The sequence below is a fragment of the Canis lupus genome, chromosome 13 (genome assembly GCF_048164855.1).
Source record: "Canis lupus baileyi chromosome 13, mCanLup2.hap1, whole genome shotgun sequence".
Classification (NCBI taxonomy): Eukaryota; Metazoa; Chordata; class Mammalia; order Carnivora; family Canidae; genus Canis; species Canis lupus.
This window is the reverse complement of record NC_132850.1, coordinates 7483664-7508661: the sequence shown is the minus strand read 5'-3', so window position 1 is coordinate 7508661 and position 24998 is coordinate 7483664. Positions and strand designations below refer to the sequence as shown.

Here is a 24998-nt window from a genome sequence, read left to right as displayed (position 1 = left end):
TTTGCCAAGCCCTGGGTTGGGTCAAATCCTTAGGCACCTATGACCCTAGATTTGGGGTAGAAAAATCTGAGTTGGATCTGACTGAACAACTGATGGGTTTTTTTTCCCTCCATTCAAAGTCAGAAAGGCTTGGTTGACTTTTTTGGGGGTGTTTTTGTTTTGTTTTATAAAAGAGTTCTTTAATATATATCATGTAATCCTACCATGAAAATTCAGGAAAAACAGTTATGTGTTCTGTGCTATATATTTGGGCTTAATTTTTAGCTAGCATAAGATATTTAATGATAACTGTTAAATAGTGATACAAATTGTGCTATAATGAATAGATTCCCTTAGTTCATTCATTTGGTTCCAGTTGAACTTTTATCTTAATATTTAATAGTAACTTTAGGGTGATTCCTTTGTATAGTTATTCATCATGGTTAAACAGAAATATTGGGGAAAGTGTATGGTAAAGCTATCATAAGTTTATAAAAGAACCAATTTATTTTTGGTAAAAACTTATTTAGTAGGCTATTAGAATCTCAATAATAGCTTCTTTAATTCAGAGGAAGAATTGGAAACAAATTGCTAAGTGGTATAGATAACAGAAAAAAATTCTAAAACATTATATTTCTGAACATAATTTTTTACAGCCTTTTATTGCTTCTATAATATTTTCTAGTCTCCTTTATAATACAGAGGCAATTACTAATAAAAACTAGTTATCACTGATTAATCAGGAGTACCTATAAAGAAAAATCCGTACCAATCTGGTACAGTGACACTATGTTCATTTAACATCTTAATTTGAACTGATATATCAGAAGAAAATATTACTGTAAATGAACTTTGTGTTTGGCACTCCAGTTAGTAATTAGATAAGAAAATAAGTTACACTGTCGCAGGGTTTCTCTCAGCCTTCCCACTATTGATATTTTGGGCTGGGTGATTCTTTGTTCTGGCCTGGGGTGGGAGGTTGTGCTGTCCCATGCATTGTAGGATATTTAGTACCATCCCTGGATCCAAGAATCCCTAAACCTAGCATCCATTAGATGGATGCCCCCAGTCATGACAATTAAAAATGTCTTCAGACGTTACCAAATGTTCCTTGGAGGGGAAAATTGCCTGTGGTTGAGAACCACTGCACAATAGGAATCACAAATATAACAAGGAAATAATGCAAAAGTAATAACCATAAATACTGTCAGGAAACTAAAAGTTGTCCTTCATCTACTCCTTTGGAGCCCTGGCCATAGTAATGGAGTTGCTTATCTATAAGCCCACCATATGTTTGTTAACTCTTTTCTAGGTAGCTCCAAGATTGCACTGGCAAATACAGTAGCACTAACCACATGTAGCTATTTAAATTAATTAAAATAAATTTTCACATTCTTAGTCACATTAGCCACATTTAATGTGCTCCATAACATATATTGCTAGTGATCACATATTAGCATAGATGTAGAACATTCCATCATCTCAAAAAGTTCTATTGGACAGCACTGCTTAAGAAATCCCACAGAATTTAACCAGTAGTTTAAAAAACCATTGCTTCACTTTCTAAAGCAGGCTTGGGATCTTCAAACTCCTGCGGTCCATAGATGGACTGCAAGGGCCAGGAACATCTAAAATCATATGCTAAATTATGTGTATATGTAATTTTCTGGGTGTTTATTGCTTTCATCAGATTCTCAAAGGGGTCAGTGATTCCATAAGAAGGTAGGGATCCCCTGCCCTAAGAATTTTTTTGGTTGCATTTAAGTTCTGATAGTCACTAGTAAGAGAGAGCTATGTCTTATAGTTCAACTAAATTCTTACTCTGCTTCTGTTAAAAGGGCCTGGAATTTTTTTCTTCCTGCTTTGAAAATCTTTGAAGGACTTCCTTCTTGAGATTCATGAAAATCTAATCTTCAGTCACTATGTGATGACTGGGCTATTCAAATATCACATACTTTGAAAATTAGAGTATGTTGAGAATTATTAAACTCCTTTCTCAATCCTCCTTCCCTGTCCTAGCATAAATACCTAGATTTATTATAGACAGATTTTTTAAATTAATGCAGAACTTTGCCCCTTGTTCTATAGGCTTTGCAATTTTATGATTCTGTTTTTTAATGTGTAGAGCCTGATAGGATAGGAAAAATGTTTGGAGTTAGATCTATCATGATTGTAATCCTTACTAGCAACGTTATTTATAAAATCTTTTATTAATATAACATTACCTGCATCACAGATTTTCTATCTGTTTAGAATTTGAGTTTGTATACTAACGAACAGGCTTTATAAATATTTGAAATGTGACAGTTTTATAACCTCAGTTTTTCTTTTTGGGAACAGGTCTGAAGGTTGAAGTGACTCATTGTGGAACAATGAGACGGAAATACCGTGTTTGTAATGTAACAAGAAGGCCTGCCAGTCATCAAACGTAAGAAAAGCTGGTGTTTGTCAGAGCAGAGATGATGTGAGGCAGCTTGCTCTAGTTAGTGTGGACTGGGAGTTTTGCTCACCATCCTGAGATGAGAGTTGTTAATACGTACTTTTTTCTTTTTCCAGCTTTCCTTTACAGTTGGAAAATGGGCAAACTGTGGAGAGAACAGTAGCACAGTATTTCAGAGAAAAGTATACTCTTCAGCTCAAGTACCCACACCTTCCTTGTCTGCAAGTGGGGCAGGAACAGAAACATACCTACCTGCCGCTAGAAGTAATGTGTTTAGGCTGTTTCTTAATATCCTCTTGTTCATCATTCTTTTGGTTTTTTTATGGCATATAACTTACTTTATGTTCTCACATTTATTTTGGAGATTGAACTTTTATTTTATTTTATTTTAAATTTTTCATAATGAAATAATTTGGAAATTTTCATCCATAATCCTATCACTCTAAAGTAGTCACTGTCAACATTTTGGTACACTTCATTTTTTTTTTTTTTTTTTTTATCCAGTGTACTTTTCACCCTGTGATAATCATAGTATAAAGGAGTATTGTTTACTACTTTTTTTACCTACATGATATTAAACAGAAGCAGTTTAGTGAAGTAGGTTTTAAAATTTTAATTTTGTTAGTAATTGGCAATGAGAGTTAAAAAAAAGATATATACATCTAGTACAAAACTTTTTTCTGTTTGTAGGTCTGTAATATCGTGGCAGGGCAACGATGTATCAAGAAGCTAACGGACAATCAGACTTCCACTATGATCAAAGCAACAGCAAGATCTGCACCAGATAGACAAGAGGAAATTAGCAGATTGGTTAGTACTTGACCCTAGAAATGGGAATTAAAAACGTGTTAGGATGAGCTACTACTAAGTGCCGTGTCCTTATCAGCTCATACTTTATTACCATTTCACAGACTCAGAATTAAAAGGAATAATGGAAGAAGTCATCCAGTGGTGTTCTACGGGTGAACCTTAATGGATTCTGTGAGAAGGATTAGATCCTTCTAATTTAAACCGAAGCTCTTTAATTAGATCTAGAGCAGATACTCTCAGAACCAATGTCTCAGTTTAGTGAACTGGCACTTTATTACCCCTGTCTTAAAGAGAAAGGGAAAAGGAAGAAAAGTCAACGTATTATGACAAATTAAGACTAGTGAGTCTTAACCCTCAGTACGATTGCTTAGCCCCCAGTATCAGACTGGTGATTATATAGGATGAATAAAGATATATGAGACTGTTCCAAACATGTAGGATCTCTATGCTTTGTCATTGTTCTAAATGGATAGGAAGACTATCAGTACCACTTTATAAAACTGATAGAATAAAGCAAAATGAAAAAAGGCACCTGGATCTTATCTTAGTCTCTTTTTGAATACCATTTTTTTAAACATTTTATTTATTTATTTATGAGAGACACAGGCAGAGGGAGAAGCAGGCTCCCCACAAAGAGCCTGATGGGGATTTGATCCCAGGACCCCGGGGTCATGCCCTCTGCCAAAGGCAGATGTTCAACTGCTGAGCCACCCAGGCGCCCCTTGAATACCATTTAAATTGTGTGAATGAAGAGAAAGAAGTCTAGAAATAGGAATATTGGGGATCCCTGGGTGGCGCAGCGGTTTGGCGCCTGCCTTTGGCCCAGGGCACGATCCTGGAGACCCGGGATCGAATCCCACGTCGGGCTCCCTGCATGGAGCCTGCTTCTCCCTCTGCCTGTGTCTCTGCCTCTCTCTCTCTCTGTGACTATCATAAATAAATAAATAATTAAAAAAAAAAAAGAAAAAAAAAAAAGGAATATTATTTGGGTAGTAGTGAAGACTGTTATAAAGGGGTTATAGAACTGGCCCTTTTATTTTCTAAGCCAATTAGAGGGAAAAGGAGCCTTTTCCCTGTATGGTTTTATAAAGAGTAAAAAAGGGTTATTACATGATATTTAATTAGAATATGGGTTGGTTTTCTTTATGGATTTTTTTCTGATCTATGATGACAGGATTTTAAAACCTTTGAGGCTAACGCTCTCACTATCTCTAGATAAAATCTCCATAACTACTTCTAACTCATTTATGAGAGTTTGTCTATCCAAAGAGAAAATATCGTACTGTGGTTAAAAGCACAGGCTTTGGAATCTAACAGCTCTTGGTCCAAAGTCTGTCTTTTTCACTTACTTACTGTTACTGTTATTACAATTATAGCGTCCGGAACACTAGTGTCATGATTGATAGTAGGAACTCTAGAATCAGAACATATATGGTTTCAGATTCTCTGTCACTTGCTTCGCTAGATAGTTTTAAGCCAGTCATTTAAGTTTACTAAGCTTTAGATTTTCCTCTGTAAAGATTATAAAGATTTCCTTTTATAGTTTAAGGTTATTGTGGAAATTAATTATAAAACTTAACACCAAGCACATCATACAGCACGTTTTTATTTATAGTAGTTGTTATTCTTTGTAACCTTACTATGACTATATACTAAAACACTAGAAATGAATGGCATTTAAGCTTGAAGAAGTATTAGTGCCTAACTTAGAAACAACCATTCTTGCTTATTGTGGGAAGATTCTTTTTACATATTTAGATTATATTAGTTTTTTTTTTAATGAATTGTTAAACACTTGAACACCACCTTCATTTTGTAACCTTGTTTGACTTTTATCCTGAGATTAAGTAAATATGTTTTTGAAAAACACAGTTACTATATAGCATGCTATAAACATCAATTATATTCTGAGGTCCAGGTCTATACTGAATTAAGTTCTTTTTTTTACAAAAAAGATTTTATTTATTTACTCATGAGACACAGAGAAAGAGAGAGACATTGGCACAGGCAGAGGGAGAAGCAGGCTTCCCGAAGCAAGGAGCCTGATGTGGGACTTGACCCCAGATCATGGGATCACACCCTGAGCCGAAGGTAGATGTTCAACTGCTGAGCCACCCAGGCATCCCTGAATTAAATTCTTTATCAACCAGTATTGCAGTGTATGTTAACTAACAAAATTTAAATTAAAAAAAGTCTTGGGGCACCTGGGTAGCTCAGTTGATTAAGCATCTGCCTTCAGCTTAGGTCAGTCATGATCCCAGAGTCTTGGGATCAAGCCCCACATTGGGCTCGCTGCTCAGCAGCAAGTCTGCTTCTCTCCCTGTGATCTCTCTGGCTCTCACTCTCTGTCAAATAAATAAAATCTTAAAAGAAAAATAAAAAATAAATTCTTTATCTTTGTATCTATAGATATATTATGTAAAAATTATCATCTATATCATATTTGCTTTCTTATCTGTCTCAATGTATCACATTAAGTAAATTTCATAATATGCCACTTTTTATTTGAAAATATTCAAATAATTTTATGTAAGTTGTAAATCAAGGAATTAGGAGAAAAAAGCCTTACGATCATCAATATTTGCTATCAAACTTGGTGTAAAATAAATTTTAATAATATATATCTGGATCTTCTAAAACTTAACATTTTTTAGGTCAGGAATCTCTTTCTCTTGTAATCTCTAGACCGCCCTCTCCAAAATGTATTAGGTTTAATCATATAAAATTGGCATCTTCACAGCTTGTAAATAGTCGGTTTCTTATTATTCAACCTAATACATTCAAATTTTTATAAATTACCAGGAGGTTCACAGACTTCTTATAGTCCATTCATGATCTGTGGTCCCAGGTTAAGATCCCCTGCCCTGTGATTAGGGCATCATTGACTAGATCCAAAACATTGTGGGCACAGTGTAAAGAAAAGAAAACAGAGGTTTCTAATAAATGAAGCAGGAACTTGGTGGGAAATTCTGAAAATAACTACAGATTTTTTCTGTTAGGTAAGAAGTGCAAATTATGAAACAGATCCATTTGTTCAAGAGTTTCAATTTAAAGTTCGGGATGAAATGGCCCATGTAACCGGACGTGTACTTCCAGCACCTATGCTGCAGTATGGAGGACGGGTAAAACCTCTTGGTAGTTTTTTAATTATAAACATACAGTTTCTGTTTACAGAAAGAAGAGCATCCTAGCCAAGTCTGAGATTTCAAAAGTGATTTTTTTTTTTTCCTCCAGCAGTACTTTTTTGTTTCAAGGTATCTTTGCTTGAATTTAGAATTTTTGGTCTATATGATAAAACAACATATAAGTAATACTGATTTAGAGCAGCTTATTACATGTAGAATATGAGATATATATCAATTCAGCAATTTAAAATGGTTTTCAGCTCAGTGAAATAAATTGTTAAGTGTTTCTTTTTTGCCTTATTTCCCTTTCTCCTTTTTCTGTAGAATCGGACAGTAGCAACACCAAGCCATGGAGTATGGGACATGCGGGGGAAGCAGTTTCACACAGGAGTTGAGATAAAAATGTGGGCTATAGCTTGCTTTGCCACACAGAGGCAGTGCAGAGAAGAAATACTGAAGTAAGGCATGTCATTAGTTTGCTTTGGGGAACTTTGTGTGTTTAAATTTTGTTTCAATTTTAAACTCCTCAGCCAATGTTCTAACCAGTTTGCCTCAATATGGCATATATTTAATCACTGAATCTTTGAAAATGTTTCTTCCCCATAGTTGAATGGAGATATTCTTATTCCTTAGTAAAGTCATTGATTCATTCTTTCAGGCACCCTAACAGTCTGGCTTATGTAGTATGGCTACATCATTGGCTTTTGATGGCAAATAGGTTAGGTTTAATTCCCAGCCTTGCCACTGCGTAGCATTATTACCATAAATAACTTAACTTCATTTCATTATGCTTCAGTTTTCACCTTTTTAGAAATAAAAATACCTATCTCTTGGATGAGGATTAAGGAAGATCCTTATTTCTCAATTGAGCTCCTTGAAAGAGTGACTTAACTCCTCATTTTCACTTCTTTGCTTTCAAAAATTTGGCCTTCATCTCCACCACTTTCTCTGTTCCCCAGATTCTTTTCCTCAGCATGTAAGTACTCAATAATCTTCTGTTCAAATTTAAAACAAAAAATTGTCAGTTTTCAATTTACCTAACTTTTTCCAGGCTTCTATTTTCTCACCCTCCTTGAAATCCTAGTCCCTACAGAAACTGTTTCTGGAAGATCTCCAACATCTTTGTGCTTATCAATTCTAATGGTCTTTCCTCAGCCATTATTTTTCTCAAAATTTTTGCAGCATTAGATACAATTGACTACTTTCTTAACATTGATTCCTTTCTTGTCTTTTTCGTTCCTTTTATCATTTTGGCTTCTCTTCTCTGTCTCCTCTCCCTGGGACCCTCAAGCGTTTGAGATTTAGGCAACCTCAAAGGTTTCTGCTGTCATTCTTGTTTAAAGAGCCATGCTATCATGAAAATGTACCAGCTCCACTTGTGACCACCACCCATCCACAACGTACATACAGGCTTCTCTTAACAAAGAATAACAATTAAAATCAGTAGGACTTTGAAAATTTTTCACCTACCTCTTAAGCCCCTTTTCCCATATTTTGGACAAAGAAACTGAGCACTATATTCCTTCTATCTCCCTGGCATTTTTTTTTCCCTCCTTCCAGTCATTCTCTTTATTGAAAATGTCTCCTTCCTATCCCTACTTATCTAAATAATACCCAATCTTCTGTGATTTGTGATGTTGGAAATAGTCTGTCGTAACTACAAGCATACTAGTTTATCAGTATCCTCTCTATTTGCTCTTGCCATTTTCTGCATAAAATACAATTGTACTGTGATTATTTGTGTAAATTTATCTCTCTAAAATCTGATTTTCTTAGGAAAATGATTATTGTCTAATTTAAACCTCCACTAATAGGTCCTATAAAGTATGCCTATAATGAATAGTTCTTGAAAGATATAGAGGCCAATTTACCAATCAGGTCAATTCAGAATTTGCTTTGTCTTATAAAAAATAAAATACTTTTTCTATTTAATTCTGTTTACTTTTTTTATGAGCTCCGAATTTCTAAATGTATATTTTAAGGTTCACTTAATACACATTTTTCTTCAAGGTTTTTACCTCCCTGCTTTCAAGTAGAATGTCATAAGAACAGTTTACTACAATGCAGTGATCATCTTACTTGACCTCCAGAGGCCAAAGAAAATATCCCCAATAGTTTTCCAGGCTTAGAGTTATTCTTTTCATTTTACATTTGTCATTTATGGCTTGATAGAACTCATAAACTTTCAGTTTTTGGCTCTTGCTCGGGCTGACTGAAAATATATCACTTCTTACTTCTTGAATTAAACACTAATATGGAAAAAGAGAAGAAGGGAATTCCTATAAACTTCATCTCTGAGGGAATGAGTGTTTTTGAGTAAAGATAACTCAGATCCTTGACTTGGGACCTTATTTGTTTTAAAAACAAAGTGATTTTTAAATCATTTTAAATCATATCATTTACTATTTATCTGGGGCTATATGCAGAATTCTGTTTAAATATGAAATTACTAGTCTTTTGTTGTTTTTAATGTGGCTAAAAGTACATTGAAGTGCCGCCTGCCTCATTTGTTTTTAAATGTTGTTTTCATATATTTTTAAAAATCTTTTCTGAGAATACAATCTTTCCTGCCATCTTAGTTTCAGATTCCTAATATTGTAGAAAGAAACTCTGGACTAAGTCATACTTCTGACTCTGCCATTTATCTAACCATTTTACATCAGTCAAATACTTTATGTACCTGAAACTGTATCTTGATCTATAAAATGGGAATAGTACCTCACCGACCACCTTACGAATGTCATCATGATCAAATAGAGAATGTTAAGCTTAAATTTATTGAGCTCTTACTATGTCTTGGCCACTGTTTGCTGAGTTCCTGTATTATCTCATTTAATACTTCCACCAACCCTATAATGGATTGGTAATCCCATTATCATAAAGTAATCATCTCACAGATGAGAGAAACTGAAAAAAATTGCCTACAGTTTCATACTGCAAGTAACAGAACTAGAACTGAAACCTGTTATGCTAACTCTAGAACTGAACTCTCAACCAGCACACTCTGTTTGTAAACTACAGAATGCCACCTAATTATGTAGCAGTGTTCTTACTTGGCACAATACATAACTGACCCACCACCACCTTTAATATCAGTAGTCTTGGTGACCTCTTCATATATGGAGCACACAAATCTTTGCTTTGTTCTCTATTCACTTCTCAAATATTCCATTCCGCTTTATAGTTATGGACGACAAAGGATTTAGTTTTAGTGATTTCTCTTTCTAGGGGTTTCACAGACCAGCTGCGGAAGATTTCCAAGGATGCAGGGATGCCCATCCAGGGCCAGCCTTGCTTCTGCAAATATGCACAGGGGGCAGACAGCGTGGAGCCCATGTTCCGGCATCTCAAAAACACCTACTCTGGGCTGCAGCTCATTATTGTCATCCTTCCAGGAAAGACGCCAGTGTATGGTAAAGATATCTTAAGATTACATTTTTCCTCAAGTACTTGATAGTCCTCTTAGAATTTTGCTAAAACGTGTCCTAAAACTTTGAAACATTAAAACATATTTTAATAGCTACATACCATATGTATGGAGGTGCCTAGGTGGCTTAGCGGTTGAGCATCTGCCTTCAGCTTGGATCGTGGTCCCAGGGTCCTGGGATCGAGTCCCACATCGAGCTCCCTGCATGGAGGCTGCTTCTCCTTCTGCCTGTGTCTCTGCCTCTCTCTGTCTATCATGAATAAATAAATAAAATATTTTAAATAAATAAAACCATGTATTATAACCCTAAAAAAGACAAATCAGAGCAAACTAAATAGTCCGAGAAGAGAGCTGTGAGAAGAATTTTAATAAGAGAGACATCACAGGGCAGCCCCGGTGGCGCAGCGGTTTGGCGCCGCCTGCAGCCTGGGGTGTGATCCTGGAGACCCGGGATCGAGTCCCACATCGGGCTCCCTGCGTGGAGCCTGCTTCTCCCTCTGTCTGTGTCTCTGCCCCTCTCTCTCTGTGTGTCTATGAATAAAAAGATAAAATTAAAAAAAAAAAAAAAAGAGACATCACAAAACAATGGTTAAGATGAGCACTGGGTGTTATACTATATGTTGGCAAATCGAACTCCAACTTAAAAAAACATACAAAAGGGATCCCTGGGTGGCGCAGCGGTTTGGCGCCTGCCTTTGTCCCAGGGCACGATCCTGGAGACCCGGGATCGAATCCCACATCGGGCTCCCGGTGCATGGAGCCTGCTTCTCCCTCTGCCTTCTCTCTCTGCCTCTCTCTCTCTCTCTCTCTGTGACTATCATAAATAAATTAAAAATTAAAAAAAAAACATACAAAAAATAAAATTAAAAAAAAGGACTGTTTAAGGAAAGAATTATTTCTTTAAAATAGCATTAGGAGGGGTACCTGGATGACTCACTTGGTTGAGCATCTGCCTTCAGCTCAGGTCATGATTTCAGGGTCCTGAAAAACCCATTGGGCTCCTGCTCAGCCAAGGCTCTGCTTCACCTTCTTCCTCTACCCCTCCTCCTTGCTGTGTTCACTCCCTCTGTCTCTCAAATAAATAAATAAAATGTTTAAAATTAATTAAGTAAAAGAAACGGGCCTATTCAGATTTTCTAAATCTTCTATATAAGTTTTAGTTGTGTCATTCAAAGAATTGACTCACTTCATGTAAGTTAGCAAGTTTGTGGACTATTGTTCATAATTTTTTTTCATAATATTTTTTTAAGACTTTATTTATTTATTCATGAGAGACACAGAGAGAGGCAGAGACACAGGCAGAGGGAGAAGCAGGCTCCCTGCAAGGAGCCCAATGCAGGACTCAATCTAAGGACCCCAGGATCACGCCCTGAGCCCAAGGCAGCACTAAACCACTGAGCCACCTGGGCTTTAAATTGCCACGGAACCAAGTGATGACCTTTTTTTCATTTCTAAATTAGTAATTCATATCTTCTCTCTCTTTTTTTTTTTTTTTTTTTTTTTGCTTAGTGTGGCTGGACGTTTGTCAATTTCATTGATCTTTTCAAAGAACCAACTTTTTGGTTTCTTTATTGATTTTTTTTTTTTTTAGGTTTTATTTATTTGTTAGAGAGTACAAGCCAGGGGGAAATGGCAGGGGGAGGGAGCCCAACGTGGGACTCCATCCTAAGACCCTGGGACCATGACCAAGCCAAAGGCAGACACTTAACCAGCTGAGCCACACAGGCATCCCTGATTATTGATTTCTTATTTTCAATTTCATTAGCTTCTGCTCTCATTATTATTTTTTCCTTTTGCTTGTTCCAGGTCTATATTTTTCTTTCTCTATTTTTTCCTAAGGTAAAAACATAGATTATTGATTTTAGATCGTTCTTCTTCTCTAATATTTTGAATTCAATACCATAAATTTCCTTCTAAGCACTCCTTTTACTGCATCCCACAAAAAAATAAAAAAATAAAAAAATAAATTCTTAGTTAACTAAGCTCTATACCTAACCTGAAGTTCATACTCACACCCCTGAGATCAAGAGTCACTTGCTCAAAAAAAAAAAGTCACTTGCTCTACCAAGTCAGCCAGGTACCCTACATCCCACAAAATTTTGATAAATTGTGTTTCATTTCCATTTAGTTCAAGATATTTTTTAATTTCTCAAGAATTCTTTGATTCATGTGTTACATAGAATTATGTTAATGTACAAATATATTGGGATTTCCCAGTCAGCTGTCTGTTACTGATTTCTAGTTTAATTCCACTGTGGTCTCAGACCATACTTTGTATGATTTCTATTCTTTTAAATATGTTAAGGTACGTATTTGGACCAGAACATGGTCCAAAATCAATTGCTTAATGTTCTGTGTAAGTTTGAGAAGGATATGTGCTCTTCCTTTTATTAAATGAAGTATTATAAATGTCTTTTAGATTCAGTTAATTGATGGTGCTGCTCAGGTCAACTGTATCTGCTTTATTTACAGTAGCTGTACCTTTTTGCATTCCCACCAGTTAACACAGAAGAGTTCCACTGTTTCCACATCCTGGCAACACTCTTGTTGTTTTTTTTTCTTTTCTGTTTTATTTCCTTTTGATAATAACCATCCTAATGAGTGTGAAGTGGTATTTCGTTGCGGTTTTGATTTTCATTTCTTAATTGGTGATGTGGAGCATCTGTTCATGTGCCTATTAGCCATTTGTATATCTTCTTCAGAGACATTATATATTTAGAGCCTTACACAGTACTAGCATGTCTTAGGTGCACATTAAATATTTTGTTGAATCAATGAATAAACCTTTTTGGAGGGCAATTCGTCAGTTGATACAAAAATGTTGGGGCAGCCTGGGTGGCTCAGTGGTTTAGCACCGCCTTTATTTAGCGCCAAGAGCCTGATCCTGGGGACCCAGGATCGAGTCCCACATCGGGCTCCCTGCATGGAGCCTGCTTCTCCCTCTGCCTGTGTCTCTGCCTCTCTCTCTCTCTCTCTCTCTCTCTCTGTCTGTCTTTCATGAATGAATGAATGAATGAGTAAATGAATGAATGAATAAATAAATATCTTTAAAAATAAAATGTTGAAAATATATACCTCTGACCCCTGAATTCTACTTATAGAAATTTAACCATGAACTATAGTTATATGAAACAAAAATAAATGTACAAGGATATTATTTGTAGCATTGTTTGAAATAATGATAACCTGAAACAAGCAAAAAATGTATCAGTGTATGACTGGTTAGGGAAAATGGCATTTAAAAATAGGCTAACTGCTATTATTACATATAAGAGTCATTTATATATTAAGATTCAGAACATACTATATTATTGAGTGAAAATGACAATTTGCAAAATAGAATGCAAGTTTGGCTTTAAAATGTCTTCCATGGGGGATCCCTGGGTGGCTCAGCAGTTTAGTGCCTGTCTTTGGCCCAGGGCGTGATCCTGGGGTCCCAGGATCGAGTCCTGCATCGGGCTCCCTGCATGGAGCCTGCTTCTTCCTCTGCCTGTGTCTCTGCCTCTCTCTCTCTCCCTGTGTCTCTCATGAATAGATAAAAAAAAAAAAAAATACCTTCCATGTATTTTATAAGAAAAATGGTATGTACACTGAACTCTTTATGGTAGATATAATGGCAAAGAGGGGGAAAGTTACAGCCAATTCTGTACACTGTAAAGACTCTAGTTTTATTTTTTTTAAGATTTTTTTTTTTTTTAATTTTAATTTGAGAGAGAGCACGAGCAGGGGGAGGAGCAGAGGTAGAGGGAGAAGCAAACTCCTTGCTGAGCAGGGAGCCTGATGTGGGGCTCGATCCCCCGATCCTGGGATCATGACTTGAGAGGAAGGCTGACACTTAACTGACTGAGCCACCCAGGCCCCCAAAGACTCTATTTTTAAATTAAAAGTTGGGAAATAAGATTGAAAGTTATAAATATACTATGAGTATAACTGCCTTAAAATAACATAAATGAGGAAATTACTGGAAGAAAGTACAATAAAACACTAACAAGGTATTATGTATATTTTTCTTTCTGGTTTTTCAGTTATTATGGTTATACTATTTTTATGATTAAAAATATATTTTCTTATCTAAAGAAAACAACTAGGGAAATAATCACTAAATATGTAAGCTAATCTTCAAGGCAATACACTTTAAGTTTTAGCAGCATTGTTTTAGTAGTGTTCAAATTTTTGGTGTCTTGTAATACAATGATGTATTTCAAGCGGGGAAGTATAGTAGCTTAATTTTCAAAAAAGTTGACAGTTTTTTTAACTAGAGGTATTTGCATTTGTTCCATAGCGGAAGTGAAACGTGTAGGAGATACACTTCTGGGTATGGCCACACAGTGTGTCCAAGTGAAGAATGTAATAAAAACATCCCCTCAAACTCTCTCAAACCTGTGCCTAAAGATAAATGTTAAACTCGGAGGGATCAATAATATTCTTGTACCTCATCAAAGGTAAGATAAGCTAACCACTTAATTAAATTTTAGTTATATTTATATCTTAATTTTTCTGTATATTGCCATACCTAAGATCAGTATAAGAGACAATTTTGATGATTCTTACTATGAGAGATAAGTAAACATTTTAGTAAAAAAAAGTCTCAGGCAAGATTAAGAGGTTCCTTGTGAAAATCCCCTCTCACTTCCATTTTTATTTAGTATATGCCGAGAACCTCCTGCCTACCTAGAAAGTATTGAGAGCTTTATTTACTTCTCACTAAAGAGAGACCTCAGCTTGAAGGATTTTCTCATTTGATAGTCCTCTTCAACCCAGAGTTATGAGGCTACTCACCTAGCAAGTAAGGAAAGAAGGGATGGTCTTGAGTGGAGCATATGAATTAAGTAAATCAGTCATGTAAGCCATATGAACCCCGCCACAGTCAGTGGGATGACAGGTGTTCCTGTTAGATCACCTTCATGTCTAAGAGCTCTTATGAAGTGTGACATAATGACCTAGAAACAGGTGCTGGGGAAGAGGTTGTTTGGAGAATTGAACAACAGGCTTCCTTTAGTAGTTGAAGCAACTAGGGCTTTAAAAAGTTAAATATCTTGACCAGTATGCACTACAAATCAGCATTAGAATAAGGATCCACCCATGTGTGTTTGACACAAAAGCCCTTTTTTTCTCTTTTTCCATGCTGCCTCTACTTCCTGTTCTGTTAAATAGATGAGATTCATAAATGAGATGAATATAGTATTTTATCAACAAGGCTTTCAAAAACTGAGAGACACTCATTTGAGTCTTAAAGGGTATAGTTTTTAAAAATAAGATGAACAGCTAGCTGCTTAAAATAATATGTTCTCAAATTTATACTTTCGGCCAGAGGAGAGGGAGTAGTAGATTCCCATAATCCTTTTTAGTGTAAAGGTTAATGATTCTTTTTCTCATTGAAAGATTACATAGTTTAAATGTAAGTAGATTACAGAAAGATTGATACAAACTGGTGGATTAATATGAGGAAGTTTATCATTTTATGCCTGTTATGAAGAATATGCCTTAAGCACCACTGCTTAAAGCAGGAGATTGTTCTGAATAAGATATTTCATACACCCATTGTGATTGCTTTTACTTCATGGAGTTAGAAATTCAGAGACTAAAACGTAGTTCAGGCCTTTGAGGGAGGCTGTTAAGACCTCCTCTTCGCTATGTCAGCAGCTTGCAGTTGTGTTGCAGTAGTATAAACAGATAAATGCATAATGAAAAATGAATTATCTAACTCTTTTTAAAAATGTGTTTAAGACCTTCTGTGTTCCAGCAACCAGTGATCTTTTTGGGAGCAGACGTCACTCATCCACCAGCTGGTGATGGGAAGAAACCTTCTATTGCTGCTGTGAGTGTCATTAGGCAGGTTTACCTTGTCTAAAGTGTAGATGATCAACATTTTGATTTCAGCTTTTTGAATTTTAGTGATACTCTCTTTGAAACCAACTTTTATAAATATATAAATATCTAGAATCAACTTTCAGTATTCTTTGGATTTTTGAGAAAAATGATCATTCTCTGGTTTGGGGACTACAGTTACATATATATTTATAAAATGAGGCTTATTAATTGTATTACTCAAATCTTTTGTTTCCTACTTTATCTATTTGACCTCTCTATGATTATACATTTTCAGCTAGTTTTTGTTCCAAGAGTTTATGTATTTCAGTAGTGTCTTTGTTATAGAAAGATGCATTACATAAGAGCTTGGTAGATTGCATTTTTTCGGTGTAAAATATCTTCTACCTTTGTCCAATCTAATATTTTCTCACCTGAATTCTTTGTTTTAATACTGCCATTCCTACATTTAACATTTGCCTTTTATGTTTTTGCCCACCTTTATATTTTTTTTTCCACCTTTATATTTGATAAAGTTTCCTTGTCAGTTCTTTTAAGTATATTTCTCTTTTTTTAAGATTTAATTTATTTGAGAGAGAGCTAGCACGAGCAGGGGCTGGGAACAGAGGAAGAGGAAGGAGGGAGGGGGAAAGAATCTAAAGCAGACTCTGCACTGAGTGTGGAGCCCATCAGTGGACTCTGTCTCGTGACCCCAAAATTGTGACCTGAGCAGAAACCCAAGAGTCAGCCACTTAGTGAACTGAGCTACCCAGGCAGGCGCCCCTAAGTGTATTTGTTACAAACTTCAGAAAGCCAGATAATTTTTTACCCCACTTTTTTTTTAAGATTTATTAGATAATCTCTACACCTAATGTGGCTTCTAAACTTATGACCTTGAGATCAAGAGTCACACACTCTACCATCTGTCAGTCAGGCACCCCAGAAAACAATTTTTAACCCTGTAGTGGGGTCTTTTAGTCTATTCTTCCCTGGGAAATATTGATTTTTTTATTATTCTCAAAATGAACTCAAAATAAACTTTTATTGCTCTCAAAATAAATAATAAGGTTGTAGTAAACTACAAATTTAGATGAAATCCATGTATTTTTCTTCCATTTTTTATTGTGGAATAATTCATGTTAATGTAGTTTTGATTGTCTTAATTTCTATTTTTCTTTACTTTCTCCAACCTAGGTTGTAGGTAGTATGGATGCCCACCCAAGCAGATACTGTGCCACAGTAAGAGTTCAGAGACCCCGACAGGAGATCATCCAGGACTTGGCCTCCATGGTTCGAGAACTTCTCATTCAGTTTTATAAGTCAACTCGGTTCAAACCTACTCGTATCATCTTTTATCGGGATGGTGTTTCAGAGGGACAGTTTAGGCAGGTTGGTTGCCTTGGACCTCATCATGGCTTGGTTAAATCACATACTGTGCTTATAATGTGTGTCTAGTGCTGAAGTTAGAAGTTGTAATTAGGCTGAGAATTCCTAAAGTCAAAATTTGATACTGCTTAGATTTTCTCTTCTAAAATGTTTGCTGTAGAGTTAATAGCCCTTGATTGCTAAGATCATGCTCTGATAATAGTTAAAATGGAATAGAGAAGTATATTTAGCTATAAAGTGGTAAGATTAAGAAGTCCTGAAACTAAATCATGATCTTACTTTGAAGTATGTATAAGAGGACAGCTGACTATATCAAATCTTTCCATTTCATCTTCTCTAGGTATTATATTATGAACTACTAGCAATTCGAGAAGCCTGCATCAGTTTGGAGAAAGACTATCAACCTGGAATAACCTACATTGTAGTTCAGAAGAGACATCACACTCGATTATTTTGTGCTGATAGGACAGAAAGGGTAATCTTACATCTGTTGTAATACTATTATAAAACAAGCTTATCTCACACAGTTCATAGAGCACTGAACAAAGACTCTCTGCCAACATCAGAGGTTCCAGTATATAGTAGCCGGTCTCAGCATAGCAGATTTTGAGTAAAGAAGCATCAAAATAGGGTGTTACCAAAAAAAAAAAAAAAAAAAAAATAGGGTGTTACTCTTTAACTTCCTAGATTTTCTCTTAACACTCCAGGTATTCAAAATCCCCTTAGTGCTTTTTTGTTATTGTGAAGAAACTCATTGTTTTAAAATTGTTCTTTCTAATCCTATATGTCTTAAATGATCAGAGGGGGGAAGGTGCATTTATTTTTTAAAATATCCTGTAAAAATTAGTTCTTATAAAAGCTAGGGACTTGGGGCACCTGGATGGCTCGGTGGTTGAGCATCTGCCTTTGGCTCAGGGCATGATCCTGGAGTCCTGGGATCAAGTCACACATTGGGCTCCCTGCATGGAGCCTGCTTCTCCCTCTGCCTGTGTCTCTGCCTCTCTCTCTGTGTGTGTGTCTCTCATGAATAAATAAAATCTTTTAAAAAACAACAACTAGGGACTTTGTAGAGTGATTAGTAGAAATTCATGCAAACCAACTTTTAAATGTTTCCCTTAAAATTCACAAAATTTTTTTTTAAGATTTCTTTATTTTGGGGGCACCTGGTGTTTCAGCTACTTGGGCATCTGTCTTCGGCTCAGGTCATGATCCCAGATTCCTGGGATCGAGCCCCACATCTGGTTCCTTGCTTGGCGGGGAGCCTGCTTCTCCCTTTCCCTCTGCTGCTCTACCTGCTTGTGCTCTCTCTCTCCCCGTCAAATAAATAAGTGAAATTAAAAAAAAAAGATTTCTTTATTTTTAAGTAATATCTACACCCAGTGTGGGGCTCAAACTCACTACACTGAGATCAAGAGTCACATGCTCTACCGACTGAGCCAGCCAGGCATCCCTCACAGAATTATTTTTTATATTTTGTAGTATGACTGTGTATTTTTATAATTAGAAATGAAGGGATAAATGCCTGGGAAAATCTTTTTCTCTGCATGCAGCATAAGCAAGTATAACAGTCTTGCTGTCATTTTCTATGCTTGGCTCCCATTTTTCAAACCTTGGAGCAGAGAAATCTGAGGACTGCAAGTGTTGGTGTCTCCTTGGGTAAAGGGTTCAACAGAAAAGACTGAAGGAGAGAGGATTATATCTTGGCTTTGGTATATGTTTAGTCTTTGGTTACACTGTCCATGTAACTTTGGGCAAGTAACTTAACATCTCTGCTCATTTCATTCCCAACAAGGTTTGAGTGATACTAATATTTTCTTTATTGGGTTGTTAAGAGGATTAAGTAAATTAAAATATGTAATGTACTCAGAACAGTGCTTGGCACATACTAAGCGCTCAATAAAGTTTGGCTAGCAGTTGTAGAGTAGTGGTGATGGTAGTCATAATAAAGGAAAAGAAAAATAAAAGAAATAATAGCAAAAATAATAGACATGTTCTAGGCATGTGTCATAAATTTAACTCATTTAATCCTCACCACACCATGAAGTATTTATTTACTGTTATTATCATCATTTTCCGCAGGAGGAAACTGGGGCATGTGAGGTTAAACAGCAAGGTTATAAAGCTAGTAATTGGTAGAGATAGGACTCAGGTCAGGCAGTCTGGCTCCAGAGTACTCAGAATCACATACCACCTCTCTAATAGTAGTGAGACCTTTGACCCCCAAAATACTACGTACATTTTTGTACCTAGAAAACCAAATGTGTCTTCAAACATAGAATTAGGAAAACTGAAATTAGATTTAATGATTACTAGCATTTGATGTTTAGTCTTGCTATTCCTTCATTTTGTCTGCTTTTCCTAAACCTTTGTTCTAAATACTACTACTACTAATAGATGAGGAATCGGAGACATAGAGGGGTAAAGAATTATGCCCTCGATAGTATAACTAGAAATTGGTGGAGCTGTGATATGAACTCATCCTCCTACTTCTCTAAGAGTAAAACTTTTTTAAGTGTTAATTTGGTTTATGTGTTAAGAATAAACATAAATTAGTTGATTATGAACTATTTTCTTTGTTTTGTGCTTGTGAAGGCTAGCTGGTATACACAGCTATAACTCAAGCCATTACCTGATAGTCCCTCATATGCAGAAAGAATACCTGAATAGTAAAATAGTTTCTAATTTGTTAGCCTTATAAATCTAGACTTAGAGATACTGTTTTTAAACATGTTTAGAGATAGGGAAGTACAGGTGAGTATACATACGCATGTTAAAGTGTTTTATTAGAAGCCTTTCGTTATCAGAAATTTTGAACCATTTCATTCATATTCACATCATAGCTGTGCAAGGTGCTGTATTCCTTACAAGATGTCAAAACTGCTACTATGAAATAAAAGGAATAGGGTTTGACTCCCAGTTCTGTGTTTGCAGTTCAGCAAATTATCTCATATTCCTGAGCCCAAGCTTCCCAAACATGTGGGAATAATACCTAACCCACAGGATTTTTAGGATTGGAAATAATGTACATTAAGTGCCTGGCCCGTGAATCATTAACGAATGGTAACTACGTTTGATGTTATTGTCAGCATTCTTTCTCTCTGAAAATACAGTGTTCTCCAAGGATAATGCTAGTTTTCAAAAATTACACATTCAAGAGCACTTGCTGTTCCCAGGTACCGTAAATTTAAGCAGTTAAAGTAATTTTAAAAAAAAAATTTTTTAAGCATTCCACTCCTATTGGGATCACCTACTAGCTAAGCACCAGTAGATACTAGTAACTCTGTTGTTTAGCAACTTCCAATTCAGCAACATGTAGAATAGGAACCAGGACTAGCCTAAGGTCTGCTATTAATGCCTGCTCAAGTAATATTTGAAGCTGAAAGTAGTGAAACCCAAGGTCAGGCTATATATTTATATATTTTTAAAAGTGCTTTCAGATATGTTCTTTACCTTTGTCCTGTTTGTTTAAACTTTGACCAAACAAATCTAGGTTGGAAGAAGTGGCAATATCCCAGCTGGAACAACAGTCGATACGGATATCACACACCCGTATGAGTTTGATTTTTACCTCTGTAGCCATGCTGGAATACAGGTAAGCCTACTCTTTGGGTAATATTCTAATTCAGGAAGTACCATTCTTATGTGTATTTTCTTAAATCTCAGAGAAAGGAGAAAGAAACACTGTTCTCTGCACTCCAAATTGTTTCCACATGAAATAAGGTGAAACTTACAGCAAATAAATCTCTTATTCTTTACCTAGAGTAAGGCACTTTTTTTTTATGACAATACCAGAATATAAGTAGTCTAATAGAATGAATTTCCCCAAAACTTCAAAAAAATTTAATACACCTGATTCTTCCTTTGACATTTGCTTCTTTTGATAATACTTCACAGAAAATTTTGGCATTTACTGGCAGATATTGAGCATGCCAAAGAGTTTCACTGTAGATTTACAGCTTAAAGTTTCAGTTAAGTAATTTTAAGAGTCTTAGTCTTTTCATAAAACCATTTTGTTAATTTGTTAGCTTTGTTACTTAGTAGAGAACATAAGCTTTAATTCAGTGCTTCTCGAACTTTACAACAGCACAGTAAATCCTCCTTCCTCAGCTGTCTGAGAGAATGTAGCCCAAAGCTATTTTAGCTTACTTGCCATTGATTAAAACAAATTGTAGGTAGATGTACTGTACTGAACAGCTGTCTCTTAAGGCTTTGTATGTCGTACATACACTAAGCTCCCTTCCACTCTTATAGCTTTAAAATTATTATCCCACTCATTTATCTGTGTCTTAATATCTGCTCCTCTTCACAAGCAGTGTTGTACCTTTTCACTATGGGTAGTAACAGTCAGTTAGCAAAACAAAAAAAAAGTACCTTCCAGAGATAAAATCTATAAAATTGGAGCACGTATTTTTAACTCAGTGTTTCTATCCATATATCCCACAGAACACTACTGCCCTGCCTTCTCAATAAATATTATAGAGAAGAAAAAAGATACTCTGTTCAGATGAATTCTGGAAATGTTGGTTAGACAGCTTTCCCTCTACAATTTTTGGATGCCACTGATATGCAAGTGTTCATTATAAGTCTTTAACGACAGGGTTGTTTCCACAGTCTATTTAACCAGAAATTTTAGGGATGCCCAGGTGGCTCAGCGGTTGAGCATCTGCCTTCTGCGCAGGGCATGATCCTGGGATCTGGGATCGAGTCCCACATTGGGCTCCTTGCGTGGAGCCTGCTTCTCCCTCTGCCTGTGTCTCTGTCTCTGTGTCGCTCATGAATAAATAAATAAAATCTTTAAAAAAAAAAAAAAGAAAGAAATTGCTTTAGTCAGCAAATAACGAGGAATAGTTCACAAGGACTAAAGATTGGTTTTTAAACATCTTCCCAGCTTTATTAAAAATTTCAAAATTCTCAGAGATCAAAAACAGGACCCTTATTTTTTACAAGCTAGAATTAAAAGTCCAATTGTTTCTAACCAGTATAGGAGATTATTTTTTTCATATTGTTATTTTTATCAGTAATTGACAGATCCTTCAACATTTTAGCCAAATTCCGTAGCTTCTTGATATTTTTATTGGTTTTATTGGTGTTGTTTTCTCTCTTACCCGTTTTATTTTATGGTAAAATTACACTCAAACTTATTTATTTATTTATTTTTAAGATTTTATTTATTTATTCATTAGAGACACACAGAGAGGCAGACACACAAGCAGAGGGAGAAGCAGGTTCTATGCAGGGAGCCCCATGTGGGACTCGATCCCAGACTCTAGGATCACGCCCTGGGCCAAAGGCAGGGGCCAAACCATTGAGCTACCCAGGGATCCCCCCACTCAAATTTAAAACATAAATTTACAAATCAAGGGGCAGCCCCGGTGGCCCAGCAGTTTAGTGCTGCCTGCAGCCCAGGGTGTGATCCTGGAGACCCAGGATCGAGTCCCACATCGGGCTTCCTGCATGGAACCTGCTTCTCCCTCTGCCTGTGTCTCTGCCTCTCTCTTCGCTCTCTCTGAATGAATAAATAAATCTTTAAAAAAAATTTTTTTACAAATCAAGTCAAAGCTTGCTACTCCCTTCCACCCTTCACCTGCCTGGGACAAGCTAGACCTTTGGTCCTGGTAGCTTTGAATAGAGGGTAGAGACCATAGCCTGACTCTGAGATACCTCTTTCCCCTCCTTCTTCTTGGACTCTAACTCATCTGGTATTCCTGACTGTCAGCCTGCTAGTAGGAGCTGACACAAGTCTTTCTGTAGTCTATTCTCATTCTTTCTGATGCTACAGCCTCAGGGTTGAGGTTCATTCCTTTAGGCTCCCAAAACTCTTTCTAGGAATTCTCACCTTTGAAGTTGGCAGAGTGGGCCTGTGGGCTCTAAACTCAGGAAATGTCCAACTGGGGTATGAGATGCTAGTCTCCCTTTCCAGCAGGCTCTTAGTTTTTTGTTTTTATTTATTTATTTTTTAAGATTTTATTTATCCATTCATGAGAGACACAGAGAGAGATTGAGAGAGAGAGACTGAGAGAGAGAGAGAGAGAGAGGCAAGCAGAGACACAGGCAGAGGGAGAAGCAGGCTCCACACAAGGAGCCCAATGTGGAACCCGATCCCAGGTCTCCAGGATCACACCCTAGGCTGAAGGCGGCACTAAACCGCTGAGCCACCCAAGCTGCCCAGCTTTTTGTTTGGGCATCAGCCTTCAGCCCAGGGCGTAAACCTAGAGACCCAGGATCAAGTCCTGCATCGGGCTCCCTGCAAGGGGCCTGCTTCCCCCTCTGCCTGTGTCTCTCTCTCTCTGTGTCTTATGAATAAATAAATAAAATATTAAAAAAAAAAAAAACATACCCTAAAGGCACTCACCTGAAATTTAAAGAGACAAATAGCATTAAAGGTAGAGAGCAATTGCTCTGCATCACTTGCCATCAGGGAAATACAAATCAAAACTACAATGAGATACCACCTCACACCAGTGAGAATGGGGAAAATTAACAAGGCAGGAAACAACAAATGTTGGAGAGGATGCGGAGAAAAGGGAACCCTCTTACACTGTTGGTGGGAATGTGAACTGGTGCAGCCACTCTGGAAAACTGTGTGGAGGTTCCTCAAACAGTTAAAAATATACCTGCCCTACGACCCAGCAATTGCACTGTTGGGGATTTACCCCAAAGATACAAATGCAATGAAACGCCGGGACACCTGCACCCCGATGTTTCTAGCAGCAATGGCCACTATAGCCAAACTGTGGAAGGAGCCTCGGTGTCCAACGAAAGATGAATGGATAAAGAAGATGTGGTTTATGTATACAATGGAATGTTACTCAGCTATTAGAAATGACAAATACCCACCATTTGCTTCAACGTGGATGGAACTGGAGGGTATTATGCTGAGTGAAGTAAGTCAGTCGGAGAAGGACAAACATTATATGTTCTCATTCATTTGGGGAATATAAATAATAGTGAAAGGGAAAATAAGGGAAGGGAGAAGAAATGTGTGGGAAATATCAGAAAGGGAGACAGAACGTAAAGACTGCTAACTCTGGGAAACGAACTAGGGGTGGTAGAAGGGGAGGAGGGCAGGGGGTGGGAGTGAATGGGTGACGGGCACTGGGTGTTATTCTGTATGTTAGTAAATTGAACACCAATAAAATAAATAAATAAATAAATAAATAAATAAATAAATAAATAAATAAATAAATAAATAAATAAATAAAAATAAAGGTAGAGAGCAATTGAAAGTTCGCATTTTGCCGATAAGAGTATAAATTAACATTTTTTAAAAACTGTCTGACATTATCCACTAAAATTAAATATATGTGTGCTCTGTGACCCAGGATCTCTACTCCAGGATAGCCAACAGAAATGTGTATCTGTGTTTACCAAAAGATAGTACATTAATGTTTATGGTAGCACTGGTCATTGTCAAAAACTACAAACGGTTCAAATGCCAATCATCAATAGATTGGATAAATAGTGTATATTTATACAACAGTATTCTACAACAAAGAGAATGATGCAACAATGTGGATGGATTTCACAAACACAGTGTCAAACCAAGGAAGTCAGACCCAAAGGGCACATAACCTATGATGCTATTTATTATAAAGTTTAAAAGCAGACCTAATCCTTAATGTTATCTATGTTGTGAAAAGTCTGGCTACTAAGAGCAGGGTAGGTTGGGTGTGATAACCAGGAAAGGGGCACCAGGGAGCTTTATGGTTGCAGTTAATGTTCAATTTCTTGATTTTGCTGCTAGTTTCATAGGTATTTTCACTTTGTGAACAGTCCTCATTCTGTACTTATGATCCATGGGCTGTTCTATGTATATTTATACTTTTATAAAACGTTTACATTAAGAACAGAAAAGACTACCCTTGGCTCTTTTCTCTTTTTTTTACAGCAGCATGCCACTGTTTTTTCTTCAGCTCTGTAACGTGATACTGTTGTCATTCACTCATTGAACCATCTGCCATTTGACTTCCACACTCATTTCTCTCCTTTTATCTTGCCTTTCCATTTGTTCTTGGTTTGGTTT

At 36.6% G+C, this 24998-nt stretch overlaps 1 protein-coding gene and 1 long non-coding RNA gene across 8 annotated transcripts in view; one reads left to right on the top strand and one right to left on the bottom strand.

Annotated features, from left to right (window-relative positions):
• LOC140602456 (uncharacterized) overlaps window positions 1-2564 on the bottom strand; it is a 65714-nt gene extending 63150 nt beyond the window's left edge. For both annotated transcript variants that reach the window (XR_012005407.1, XR_012005408.1), the window contains exon 1: window positions 2520-2564. This is a non-coding gene — a long non-coding RNA (uncharacterized lncRNA). The remainder of the gene's footprint in view (window positions 1-2519) is intronic.
• AGO3 (argonaute RISC catalytic component 3) overlaps window positions 1-24998 on the top strand; it is a 120603-nt gene that overhangs the window by 77621 nt on the left and 17984 nt on the right. For 5 of the 6 annotated variants that reach the window (XM_072771970.1, XM_072771972.1, XM_072771975.1 and 2 more), the window contains 11 exons: window positions 2320-2407; window positions 2536-2683; window positions 3110-3229; window positions 6229-6351; window positions 6679-6812; window positions 9583-9767; window positions 14064-14223; window positions 15509-15599; window positions 16784-16978; window positions 17316-17450; window positions 20466-20567. In XM_072771970.1, coding sequence (XP_072628071.1) covers window positions 2320-2407; window positions 2536-2683; window positions 3110-3229; window positions 6229-6351; window positions 6679-6812; window positions 9583-9767; window positions 14064-14223; window positions 15509-15599; window positions 16784-16978; window positions 17316-17450; window positions 20466-20567 — 1481 coding nt within the window. The remainder of the gene's footprint in view (window positions 1-2319; window positions 2408-2535; window positions 2684-3109; window positions 3230-6228; window positions 6352-6678; window positions 6813-9582; window positions 9768-14063; window positions 14224-15508; window positions 15600-16783; window positions 16979-17315; window positions 17451-20465; window positions 20568-24998) is intronic. The other variant, XM_072771971.1, reaches the window with a different exon arrangement.